The sequence below is a fragment of the Pseudomyrmex gracilis genome, unplaced genomic scaffold (genome assembly GCF_002006095.1).
Source record: "Pseudomyrmex gracilis isolate BER0280 unplaced genomic scaffold, ASM200609v1 scaffold_70, whole genome shotgun sequence".
In the NCBI taxonomy this organism is placed as follows: Eukaryota; Metazoa; Arthropoda; class Insecta; order Hymenoptera; family Formicidae; genus Pseudomyrmex; species Pseudomyrmex gracilis.
The window spans coordinates 34,085-46,965 of record NW_018020654.1 but is presented as its reverse complement, the minus strand read 5'-3'; the positions used below and the strand labels follow the sequence as shown (position 1 = coordinate 46,965).

The 12,881-nt window shown below is 38.5% G+C and overlaps 2 protein-coding genes across 5 annotated transcripts; both read left to right on the top strand.

The window, feature by feature from the left end:
- The first annotated feature begins 2,485 nt into the window (after positions 1-2,485).
- Positions 2,486-4,220, top strand: LOC109854589 (apolipoprotein D-like). The gene is made up of 4 exons (XM_020427825.1): positions 2,486-2,628; positions 2,952-3,082; positions 3,176-3,416; positions 3,582-4,220. Exons 1-4 carry the CDS (start codon positions 2,515-2,517, stop codon positions 3,963-3,965), a joined length of 870 nt encoding a protein of 289 aa, XP_020283414.1. The 5' UTR covers positions 2,486-2,514; the 3' UTR covers positions 3,966-4,220.
- Positions 4,221-5,554: 1,334 nt separating this feature from the next.
- Positions 5,555-7,885, top strand: LOC109854590 (apolipoprotein D-like). 4 transcript variants are annotated; one of them, XM_020427828.1, is made up of 6 exons: positions 5,556-5,734; positions 6,353-6,482; positions 6,634-6,752; positions 6,840-6,973; positions 7,103-7,282; positions 7,425-7,885. In XM_020427828.1, exons 3-6 carry the CDS (start codon positions 6,642-6,644, stop codon positions 7,567-7,569), a joined length of 570 nt encoding a protein of 189 aa, XP_020283417.1. In that variant the 5' UTR covers positions 5,556-5,734; positions 6,353-6,482; positions 6,634-6,641; the 3' UTR covers positions 7,570-7,885. The 4 variants fall into 4 exon arrangements, with proteins under 4 accessions (XP_020283419.1, XP_020283417.1, XP_020283416.1 ...); XM_020427827.1 differs by having other exon boundaries at positions 6,349-6,482; XM_020427826.1 differs by lacking the exon at positions 5,556-5,734 and adding an exon at positions 5,958-6,007 and having other exon boundaries at positions 6,349-6,482.
- The last annotated feature ends 4,996 nt before the right edge of the window (positions 7,886-12,881 follow it).

Below are 12,881 nucleotides of genomic sequence, written 5' to 3'. Positions count from 1 at the left end.
CCGACCTTATCACACACTTCCGACTTCAGTTGTCCCTTCTTTTCCCCTCTCTTTCCGAATCGTAAAAAAATGCACTAAGATTATGTATATTGTAGATTATTTTATTGTTAATTAATTACACATTTAGTACGCACCCGGATGTCCCACACACTCGAAAACCCAGTGTCCGCGCCGGCGGAAAAACTGTAACGTAAAGAAACAACAAATAAGAGGATCTCCAATCACGCTTTCGGTTGACCGAGTGTCTATGAAATGTATAATTGGCGTATGGGTTTTTATGAAAAAATTATTCATCTCGGTTTTTCGAAATGCGGTCTGACGTTAGAAAAAAAAAAAAACGTCAAAAGTCGATTGATTTTATGATGTATCGCACGTGTATTTCTTAAGATGCAATTATACATGTATTGTATATTTCGTCTGTGAAAAATAAAGAAAAACTTTTAAGAAACGTAAAAAATAGTGAAATTTCGATGTAACTTTGGAAAACGAAAAAAAGATTGTCACGCTCTTCCACAAAGATAACAGTTTTTGTTATCTTTCTCTCTCTCTCTCTCTCCGCTCGGACATCTGGGTGAAAGTTTATAGATTTTAAGCATCTTCCAAGCGGGGCGCGAGCTTCGTGTGCTTTCTTAGTGTTCATAGGTTTAAATAAAGAAATAAATTAATTGAGAAAAACAAATTGTGTACGAAGATATAAAAGGAAGCGAATGCGTATAAAATCGAAACTACTATGTGTATTGTCGATTTATCCTCTCCCTCTATACTCCCATAAAAATATTAATTATTAACGTCTCTAAATTTATATCATTTAAACGCGCGCGCGATTCTGTAAGAGATGTGTATATAAAAATATTTGCGGCAAAATTTTCAGAAATATTGATAAATAATAAGTTTTAGCGATGTCAAGAGATAAAACTAGTTAAAGAATAAAAAAAAAACTAAAAACCTACTTCGAATTACTTCTTGCAAAATGTTGCTTTTCGAATAAAGTATCTTTCTTTTTTGTATTATATTTTTATAAAAGGAAAAAAGACAACTAGAAGTTCGAATGTTATACTCTAGTATTAATCTGATCGATATTATAATTTGAATCATAATTTACTGCTAATATATGCTACAATCAAGAACGGTTATATATCATCGCGTTGTCTTTTTTTTCTAATCGCGTTTTTGCACCACTCCTCGTCATCGGCGCGAACAGGACCATACAATTGAAGTCAAGAAACTAATTGTTATATCTAAAAAATGTGTGTGTGTGTGTTTAGCGGCATGTCATTTGTGGAATCTTCAAAGAATTCGTGAAGAAAGGCGCAACATCGTCGAGAAACCTAACGGTCTCGGAACTTTGGTTACAAAAAGAAAACGCACGCACCGCGGGAGAGACCCCGTTACCAGTGGGCTACGTTCCAACACCGTGCAAGCGGTATTAAAAATCCAGTCTCACGAGAGTGTCGATTGCATAATTATACGATGATAAGTAACGTCCACACTTTTCGTTTTGCGTTCGGAAGAATATGCGATCGCATGTTTATGTCCTGCTCCGGACATAAACAAGGTTTCTGAAACCGGCTTCTACATGAATGACTACAGGAAGAGGAATGACACCGTCACCTTGTGTGCGTTTCGTAATCAAGACGCTCGGTAACGACTAACTCGTTTCAATTATAAATTTACGTATCACATAAACAAAAAAAAAGTTGTAAAACCGACGTTGCATAAAGATTTGTAACTATATATATATATATATATATATGTGCGTAATCGCGAACAAAACAATTAATTACTAATTATTGTACAGAGAATTTAATTTTTACTGAGTGAACATAAGTAATTTGTTTCTGGAAAGTTAAAATAGATCTTAAAAGCTATGAGTCTCCGTTGCAAGTGGATAATATATTTAATGATAATGTTTCGATCATTTACTTCTTTCGATCATCATCAGCCAGTCTGTACAAGTAATGTTATAAAGTCACAAAATGCTAAATACCGCTGTTCGTTAAATATATTATCCGCTTCCGCTGGTGACTCACAGTCTTCTGAGGTCTACTTTAACTTGGATAAATAATTTGCAGCAATGGGGTTTGCGGAGAACCACAAAATTCATTTCTCGCACGTCCATTAACTTCCCATATACACAATTCGAGAAGACATTTCGCGGAGTGTTGAAAGACTTTGTCTCTCTAGCAATATTCCCGAAGGATCTGGCGCGTTTCTACACGCAACCTAGAAGTACCGTTCGTCCCCGAAGTTGCATAATGGATCTTGCATTTCTCGTTCTTGGTAAGTTCTTGTCGCCAATGAACTTGCCAAGAGAGATTCACAGGCGCATAATTGACCAATGACCATCGGTGCCCGCGGCGAAGGATCTCTCGCGGGGCACATAAGAGTACCGTAAGAGTTACCAACACCGCGTTTACTTTATAGAGGGGATAGGACTGGTTCGGTCAATGCTCCTGCTTAATGTATATAAAGGTCGGAGTCGCGGCATATACCTGAGGTAGATCGTCATCAAACATGTTCGGGAAAAGCATCTTAACGCTCTCGGTCCTGGCGTTGGCCACCGCCCAGATTCCCAGTCTGGGCTTCTGTCCAGAATACATTCCCATGGCGAACTTCGATATGGAAAGGGTGAGTAATTGCGTTACTTTATATTGATCAGTTTCTTGTACTTTTACATTTACACGCGGCGATTATTTTTATTCGTTTTGTTGTACTCCCGATATTCAATTTGTGTCCTTCAATTATAATTATCGAATCTCTCTCGCATGTATCGTCGTAACACAAATATAAATAGAGTAAGCAAATTGAATTATTTTACATTCAATTTCTCGCTCAGAACACTCGATGTTATTCGAACTTACGGTTTGAATGAAAACTAAACAAAAAGCGACGGCAAATAGATTATTTTAATCTTGTCTAATTTGAACAATCTGCGTGACATTCTCTCACAGTTCTTGGGCACTTGGTACGAGGCCGAGAAATACTTCCAGCTTAGCGAGGTGGTTTCTCGGTGCGTCATGGCAAATTACACCAAGACCATTGATGGCAAATATCGCGTGAGCAATCAAGTTACCAATCGTTTGTAAGTACACACGTCGCGACTTAATTTAAATTTGTTTACGAACAGACGAAACGTTTTGTGTCAATACAATAAAACTTTTGTGTGATGTATTAGAACCGGTGTAAAGAGGATATTGGACGGCGAAATCAAGCCCGCAGCTTCCAAGGCCGATGAAGGTAAACTTCAGGTTAAATACACAATCCCGTTAACTCCCGAGACCAAATATTCGGTGCTCGAGACCGATTACGATACGTACGCCGTTTTGTGGAGCTGCCAGAACCTTGGTCTGGCCCACACCCAAAACGCGTGGATCATGACGAGGCAACGAATACCACCCGGAGAAGTACTTCAAAAGGTAATGTCGCGAACACCCAAAAGTGACACGTTTACAATTTTTTAATATCAATATATAATGCAAATCACGTATACTGTTAATGGTAAATTAATTCTAAGCGTCGTCACGTATAAAGCGATTTAGATGTTTGCTCGGCAAATAACACAATATTCTTATATCGCGCAGGCCTATGGCGTTCTTGACAAGTACCAAATACCGAAGACCTTCTTTGTGAGAACCGATCAAACGGAATGCTCTTTTTTGGAGGCGCCGCCGTCAAATCAATCGGCTGAGAATCACAATACAAGATCCGCCGTCACTTTGAAGGACGACGCCGATGCCGAGCCGAAGAAACCAGAGGCTTCGAACGCGTCCTCCGATAACTCGGAGATAATTCCGGAGAAGAAGAAACCGTTAAATACCGTTCCAGAACAGATTCTGAAAGTCGCTGAGGCGACAAAACAGGAGAGCAATGACGGCAAGGACGAAAAGATCGAGGAGCAGAACGCCGCGGAAAGCGCGAAAGAGGAAAATAGCGAACTTCCGAAGGAAGCGGAAAAGACTGCTTAGAAATATCGAAGAAGATGTGTGCGTGTGTGAATTGACGCTACACAAAGGGCATTTTCATATTCAACGTCTCTCAGGCGTCTCGTAGCGGTTCCTCGAAGAACCAGTCTCGCTTAAGTATCGTACGATCATTATTTATTGTCCCGTAGACGCGTCGTCGTCGCAGCTTGAGAAAATATATAGAGTTGGCGCGGCGCTTTGTCCTATGGATATGGTTTTTACAAATGTATTTTAAAAAATGTAAAAAAAAAAAAAAAACAAACAAATACAAATGTATAAAAAAAAACAAACAAACGTAAATAAAAATTGTTATTAAAAAAAACTGTTCTTAACAATAATTTCAACATTTGTTTTTTTTATTAATTACCTTCCTTTATCGTTGCACGGATGTAACAGTGCGTGAAGATAAAATTAATTAATCACCGAAACGCGACGTGGAACGTACGGATTTTTAAATGCAAATTATGCGCATATCTTGTTACACGTTATAATACTTGACTAATAATACAATAAGATGTAATTAATGAAACGCACAACGTCATTAAAGAAATGTTCATTTATAAAATTGTCAACGATAAGATAGAATTTATTATGATTGTTTGTGCGAGAGCGCACGTTATGCGAGGAAAACGTGTCCTCTATGCGCGACTTGTGGAAAGTTCGTGTGACTTCCTCATCCATGATGCGATAAAAGCTTGAATAACGTCATGGCGTCTTACGTCGTTAGTAATTATATTGTAAATAGGTCACTTAACGGGTACACATCGTTTTCACATATCGCCAATGATTCGATCTTTTCGATGACACCGATCTGAAACTATCTCACTTGATACATAAAACAAAGTGGCGCTAAATGTCACATATGATTAAAACAAATATCTCGAACTCGAATACAAATGACAACAAATCACATGGTTGAATAATTTTTGCGTATAAAATGTTTGTCGTTAATTTGTTAAATTTTATTTCGTAAAATCGCACTAGCGCTTTAGATCTTTCTGTTGTTTCCGAAATCTATAAGAAAATATGAAAAAAATAATAGAAACCCCTTCAATATAGTTGTTAAATTAAATAAAATGTAACAAATAAATTTTGCAAGATACGTACTAATTTTGTTAAAACAGAAATAAAATTCAGATTTTGCTTTACACAGCTTCTCGATAAAATTGCGGAATTCCGAAGAGATTAGTTAACAGTTCATAAAGCAATGTGCAAACATTGAATTTACAAATATCCTTAAACATTATTAGCATTTAAAACTGCGTGTATTCGATCATAGACGTAAAAACTCCAAGTATTTTCACGTGCGTTGATTGATTTTAATAAAAATCTACTAATATGTGCTATTTGTTGCTACGCGTGTGTTTCAGTCGCTCGCTGTTTCGCAGCTTATCATTAATCGATTATTTTCCCAAAAAATCCAATCGTGTATAATATTGACATGATAACACGATTTCATCGTCTTCGAAATCGCTCATCAATCTACTGGTCAACAACAAATTCGAGCATGTGGGTTTCTTGAACCCCGAGGCTTGTACCGTTAGCGACCCACAAACTGACAGAACTTCAAACGCAATCCAGTCAACCTTCGCGGGTCAGTGTCTCTCCCGCGTGCACGGAGCGGCACCGAAGAGCAGCGCCAGTCATCTGCGAACAGTTTGTGAGGAGTAGTACATACGTACTACGTGTCAACCCCCGTCAGTCCTGGCGAATTGATATTCGACGCGTGCACATCTCTTTCCTGGATTTTATACAACGGTCAAGGTTACCGGGTGAGTGCTGGATTTTTTTTTTTAGATCTCGTGTGTGAGATTGCGCGCATAGCCGATTACCATAACCCGCGTTCAACTTTCGTCCCTCTTTCCACACGACCGCTCTTTTTGATGCAGAAATATTCTAGTCGATCACTGCGAGCCACTTGCGCAAATATAGCCGCGAAAATCGGACGCGCGTAAATCGTGCGCAACGAGGTCGAATAATCTGTCGTTTTGTGAAATATTTGCGTAGCTGATGGTTGACCCGCGTGGATTATCGTTGTATGTAACGTACGTTTCATAAGAATTTTAAATTAGCAATGTATGTGTATACATGTATGTAAATGAACAAAAAATGAAGCAAAAAACGATACTTCAAATAAAATATTGTTTCTTTTCTCAAGTGTGCGTCGGTACACACTTGCGTGTAAGATAAATCAACAAGTCATTACGTAACAAGGAATGACAAAAACTAGTCCGAGCAAGCAAGCTATTATTCGCATTTATAAACATCACTGTCACTCGGAGATATCGCGTCATTAGTTTAACAGTAATATACATTTCAACACAAGTGTGTGTAATAAACGTCATATAAAAGCGCGCGAGCTCATTTCCCTTCGTTTTTGCGTAAGGAAGTTCGTGCGAACAACATACTTCGGAAAACGCGAGAAGAGACTAGACGTAAACGATATCGTCACATCAAAGACAGAGCGCATCAACGTAAAAGTGACTTGCAGAGCGATTGATTTTTCGAGCCGTTTGACACGTATGTAAAACCGGTGATTCATCTGACAGAAAAAAAATTTACCAACAAATCCAAAAATATTTTGTTGCGTTACGTAACGTCGCGACACGTTGCGGATTGGCGGTAAGCTCTACTAATTGTCTGTGTGTTTTTTTTTTGTTTTTTCTTTAAGGTGACAATATGTTACGGATATTCGTGATTCTCGCCGTCGCGACCGCGGCAACGGCTCAGGTACCATTTATCGGCGCCTGTCCTAACTTGGAAACTATGAAAAATTTCAACCTTAACAGCGTGAGTGAATAGAAACACACAATTGATTTGACGCGCAAATGCGAGCCTAAGTATGGAAAAATGATTTCAAAAAGCGATTCTCTTTAGTATTTAGGCAAATGGTACGAAGTTGAGAGATACTTCGCGTGGTTCGAGTTCGCTGGAAAATGCGTGACGGCTAGTTACAGTGTGAACGAGGACGACGGTTCGGTCAAGATTATCAATAAGCAAATATCATCGTTGTGAGTATGACACATGCATTTGCGGAGTAATTTTCAGTCATTATTGTGCGCAACACACGGGGAACGCAGTAGAATCAATCTCGTCAGCAATTATTCAGTTGATGATAAAGTTTTTGCTCCCTTATTCAGTAGCGGGATTACGTCAAGCATCGAGGGCGTGGCGAGATTACTCGGCAAATCCGACGATCCTAAACTGTCGGTCAGTTTTCCGTCATTGCCGGTGCCAGTTGAAGCGCCCTATTGGATTCTGGACACGGATTACAAATCGTACGCCGTAGTGTGGAGCTGCGCAAATCTGGGAGTGTTAAAGTAAGTTGAGATAAATCGTGTGCGCATGCACATGTACGCATGGGTTCTCTTTGAAAATATAAAACCGACAATTAGAGATTATTGAATGTACAAGTTGTCTGAAAATTTTACGACACGCGTATATTTTCTCTATTTTTTTCAGCGTGCGAAACGTTTGGATTCTGACGCGAGAGCCAAATCCGCCGGTCGAAGTTCTGGAGAAAGCTTATCAAGTTATCGACAAAAACAACATTAGCAGAGCGTACTTCATTCGCACGAATCAGAAGAATTGTCCGGCTTCGTATTAGAAACGACGAAATAGATCTTTTGGAAAAAAAAAAAAAACGACGATGGTCTTGCGACAAGAGTTATGAATCTTTGAATTGCGAAATGATGTAATCGTAATTATGCAGACGTGTTATGTGACTTTACTACGTTCAAACATTGTAAACACTTGACATTAATGAGATTGACATTAAAGTGGCATTTATTTAAAGTCAAAACCACTGCGTAAATTATGATTTTTTATAATTTGTAAAACTCTATACAGTTTTGTTTGTGCCTGTGATTTTAAAAGCAATATGTAATAAGACAAAAAAATAAACATATGTGTTAATCACTGCATATATATTATTTTCTATTACAATAATAATTTTACACGCTGAGAAATAAATTACTTCGCGTTTATAATGACATAAGACATAAACACACTTATGAATATTCAATAACGTTGAAGTTTCGAATGTAAAATACTTCCCTACATATAATCAGCTTGTACTGACAAAGTATATTCGTAACACAACGAGCTTTTGTTACAAAAAGTAATAATTATGTTACTGATATTATAAGATGATAAAACGATAAATACATACATACATAAAATATAATTAGTTAAAATATAGTTTCTTAGTGTTGATTAAAAATTTTATTTACATATTTTATAGTAAAGTATTTTACAATAAATTAAAGTTTATGTAGCTTATAAATAAAATATATTAGCAGAGATATATATATATATATATATATATATATAAATGCATCGACCAAACGTTTTCTCTCTGATGTTAATTAACTGTGATGATGGTCTACTATACGTGTGTGTATTATATAGTTACACAATCTTATCTGCAATCGGCACCACTTTACCAGCAAATTCTATATATGTAGAGAGAAGACAAAACGGCCAGGGCCATATAAAAAAATATAATACCTTTTCCGTCCTGTAAGCCAGCGCTATGTCCATGAGTGGTGCACAGTGGCAACTACGTAACCATGTCCACGAGAGACTTGTCGGTACGTGCGCTATGTCCAAACGTGGACATGGTTCTATTCCGCGTGCATTTCTGCAGCGTGCGATTTTATACTGTGCACACGTCCAAGTGTCAAAAAAGATCAAGCAGCCGGTCAGCACCGATAGCACCAAAGTAGTGAAGCCACTAATTCAGTCACGTGATTTTACTTTAGTCACGTTTTTACAGACACGTGACTAAAGGAAAGTCACGTGACTTTAATCACGTGTTGTTTTTTGTCACGTGACTTTACTTAGTCACGTTTTTAAAGACAGTGAGTAAAATAAAGTCACGTGACGTCAGTCACGTGTTGTTTTTCTTTTTCTTCCTGTCACGTGACTGTAGAGCTGCACGTTGTGGACATAGCGCAGAATAGAACCATGTTTGGACAGCGCACGTACTTACAAGTCGCTCGTGGACATGGCTACGTAGTTGCACCATCCATGGACACATAGTGCTGGTCTACATGGCGGAAAAGCTATCAAAGTTTTTCATATGGCCCTAGCCGCTCTCAGTTTTCTTCCTGTATAGAAGTGTGAAAACTTATCCGTGGTTGTTTGTCTAGAACGTTTATCGTTAGTGGATAGAAAGTCCCGGCAAGACAGGTGCCAATTTTCTTCGTAAGATTGCGCGCGTCGCACCAGCTTTTTAAACAAGTCGTAACGTCGCAGCGATTATAGAATGCGATCACAATCATGCATTCCGGTTGCATTGATCGCGGTAAAATGTTCTTCCGAACCAGTTATGAAAATTCAATTATGCAAAAAGACGCACGAAATATTTAACCGATCATTAAGTTTATCTATATATGTATAACGATAAATTTACATGCGACCGAGTCTCCGCGGGCTGTGTAATATTGCATGCATAATACATGCGCGGTTCGTCGAACGTTATTTATACACAGAGAGGGAGGAATCGCGCTAATAAAATAGCTACGTGAAAAGTTTCATTAATGAGGAGGGTAAAAATTATGGAACATCGACAGAACGACGTATCGCGTCACAAACGATTTCGTGTTTGATCATCTGTGATGATTGCGAGCCCGGATCTCGTGTTGTATACACATATACAACAGAGATATCTCCGACCGTTCGTTTATATCTCCTACACGGCGATGTGTCTTTCTCTCCCACGTTAAAAATACGGGAAATAACCGCGGCCGAAATAAATCGAGCGGCGACTGATGAAAAACACCGCGCGACAATAGCCTTAAATTAAACAAATAATAGCTCACGAGGTGCGGTCACGTGCTGGACCGGCCCTTCAGCCATTGTCACGTGCCATCCGCGCAAACAGACAGTATTCAATTGCCGGAGCTGCAGGATATGTCATCAGAGATGCATTGTGCATCGAAAGAAAGGAGTCGCGCTATCCCACGAATCGTCCCACAAAAACTACAAAAAAAAAATATATATATATATATGTATAGCCTCATTCTTCGATGAATGCGCGCGTATATGAAGTTTGATAGAATGTGACGTTAACGGTGTATATATATAAACAAATAATTACGCGTTTAAATTGGTATTATGCTACCACGTCACTTATATATATATATAACGCGTTAAATTACGTGATCGTAAATTAAATTGACCTACTTGCGCGTGTTCGCAGGAATAGAGGAATTTAATTTCTAACAAAATTTAATTTCAAACAAAATATGGAATATGTTATATTTTTTACATATATATTTAAAATTTAAAAAATTCATTTTTAACAGATAATTTCTAAGTCTCTTTCTTCCCGGATTACACGAATTTCGCTACACACTCGGTTTTTCTCTCTTTATTTTCACAAGCAAAACCTTGGCGTATATTTTTTCCAGCCAAATAGATGTTTCCGTGTAATCGTCGCAATCGCTTGTAATAAATTAAAACACGGTGGGATCTAAATCAAGATCTAGATAGAAGCAGAAAGAAAGAAAGAGAGAGAGAGAGAGAGAGAGAGAAAAAAAGAGAGAAAGAGTAAAAAAGAAAGAGAGACTGCTAGGAGCCCTGAGAAATCCTCTTCCGAACTTATCTCGTCGTTTCTTTTTTCCTCTCGAGAACTCCTTTTACACACGAAATAAACTAGTGAAGAGGGGGTATGAGATGGAAGGGCGCGGAAGGGGATGCACGATCGAGCTCGCGGCGCCCAAATCTCGGCGTAGGCCCACGGTTTTCGAAGGGGCACGGGCAGCGCGGTCCCTAATAACAGGGTACACCGAGGCTAAACAAACATACACGCCCCTGGTATCTCTTGCTGAAAGAGTGCACGGGAAACAAATAGGGTGAAAAAAAATGCTCTTTCGACACACCGTACAACGATTTAAGGATGTATTTACTTTGTGTATACTTCGCATAATTTACAGAAAAATCAATGTTCTAACGCACCCGTCAGAGGCTTTTGATCTCCCGTTCACCGGAAAAAAAAAATGAATATTCGAGACTGAGAATTTCTTCTGCGATATATTTGTGCGTGTGTGTTCGGTTTCAAATCGCTTTTAATTTGTTGAACTATTTTAGACAATTGCATCATATATACTTACTTCGTAAGCATCCCAAGTTCTCATTAAGAAAATAAGGCTCATTACAGCAGATGTTAATCTTCTCTCTCGCAAAAGGAGAGAATAATTTAATGGAGAGTTTTACGAGAATTGTGTTCATTAACAGATATATAAATATATATATTTATACAAGAAACGTGTTAATATTTATAATTAATATACTTAACATAATTACTCAACTGGTTGGACATTAAAAATAATAATTTACACTTTACGGAAATCTAACGGTGTTTCGAAAAGCGTTTGTTTAGACTAGAATTTCTTCAAAAATATCTCTCGCACTGTTTTTACAACTAATATCGAGATCAACACACAGAGAACGCACAAAATATACATTTCACGTAGTCCCTTTCTAAAGAACGAGAGAAACATGGTTGTCGCCGTTTCACCTGGATTCGGGATGGTCCGCGTCAAAGAACCCCACATATAGTTGAATTTAATAACGACGGTTGATTTAATTAGAATTTATATTCCTTCAAAAAATTATCTCGTATTGTATTTTTACGACTGATATTGAGGTCACAACACGGAAGAACGCGCAAAATATACATGTGCATTTTTATAGTTTCTTTTCAAGGAACTTTCAAGTTCTTTTTTTCGAGAAACATGATGGCTTTCGTTCCACTTGAATTCGGGGTGGTCCGCGTCAAATAAGAACTGTCACACACATAGTTGAATTTAATAACGGTGGGTTGAACAGCACCCGAACGCGCTGTAATTTCATTAAAATAGAACATCTCGCATCCCTCTAATTAAACAACGAGATTAATTACTACACATTTTGCATTATCGCTCGCTTTTCTTGAATTAATTGCGTCAAATTTAAATGCCGTCGTGTGAAAAACTTTTAATTACGCTTAGACAATATAACAATCTGCGGCTGCAGAGGGAGATCTCTTTGTGCGCGGTGTCGCGTCGTTAGCCGTGCGATTATTTTCATTACTTTCTTAATATAGACGGACGAATGTGGAACACGGTGGTGAATGCCGCTGAATGCGAAGACCGCGATCCATTTGTCTCCGGTACGTGTTAAAGGCCGGTGAGAGACGTGCGAAATACAAGAGAACGTAAGTTAAGTAAAAAGCTGCGAAGAAGAAGAAGAAGAAACAGACGCGGGAAAAAAAAAGAAGAGAAGGATGAAGAAGACGAAGACGAAAATGAAGAAGAAGAAGAAGAAGAAGACGAGGACGAAGGTAGATGAGACAAGAGGTATTCTGGTTTGTAGGCACAGCCGCTGCCTGCAGCCCACAATTATGATAATAGCCCCCCGAGTCCTGAGTCTTGTTAGGCCAACGTGCAGCCTCTTTTATCTATATCTTCTTATTTTCACTCTCGCGTTCTCTCTTTTCAGCCCTCTTTTGTACTTCTTCCTTTTCTCTTCCCCTTCCCTCCCCGCGGCTTCTCCTCCCGCTTTCAACCCTTTACGTCCACGTGGGGTCAGATGGGTTCAAACTGATCGATTCGCTTCGTTTCGAAAAAAAACTGAATCCCGATCTATATCCCGTTCACGAAGCCGTACTCGCACGTGGCGATAATACCTCGGATAATATCGCGAAAAGGTTTCATTTTTCGAAATAATTCGAATACCCTACATTTTAAATTCTCTGCGAAATATGTCAAACATTTCTATGAACATCGAGTATACCGGCGAAGTTTCCACCACCCCTCACGTTTGTTGCACACATTTGAAAATCATCGCGCTTATGCGATGTGTATTCCTTGCATTATGCGCAGCGGCTGTCCGCGTGAAAAGTAACAAAAAAAAAAAAAAAAAAAAAAAAAA

Bases quoted from the DNA above. Each gene is read 5' to 3' on its own strand.
- LOC109854589 (XM_020427825.1), top strand. From the start codon at position 2,515: ATGTTCGGGAAAAGCATCTTAACGCTCTCGGTCCTGGCGTTGGCCACC. The intron at 2,629-2,951 runs GTGAGTAATTGC...ATTCTCTCACAG, and splicing joins CGAACTTCGATATGGAAAGG to TTCTTGGGCACTTGGTACGA. The intron at 3,083-3,175 runs GTAAGTACACAC...GTGATGTATTAG, and splicing joins AATCAAGTTACCAATCGTTT to AACCGGTGTAAAGAGGATAT.
- LOC109854590 (XM_020427826.1), top strand. From the start codon at position 5,973: ATGGTTGACCCGCGTGGATTATCGTTGTATGTAAC. The intron at 6,008-6,348 runs GTACGTTTCATA...TTTTTGCGTAAG, and splicing joins GGATTATCGTTGTATGTAAC to GAAGTTCGTGCGAACAACAT. The intron at 6,974-7,102 runs GTGAGTATGACA...TCCCTTATTCAG, and splicing joins AATAAGCAAATATCATCGTT to TAGCGGGATTACGTCAAGCA.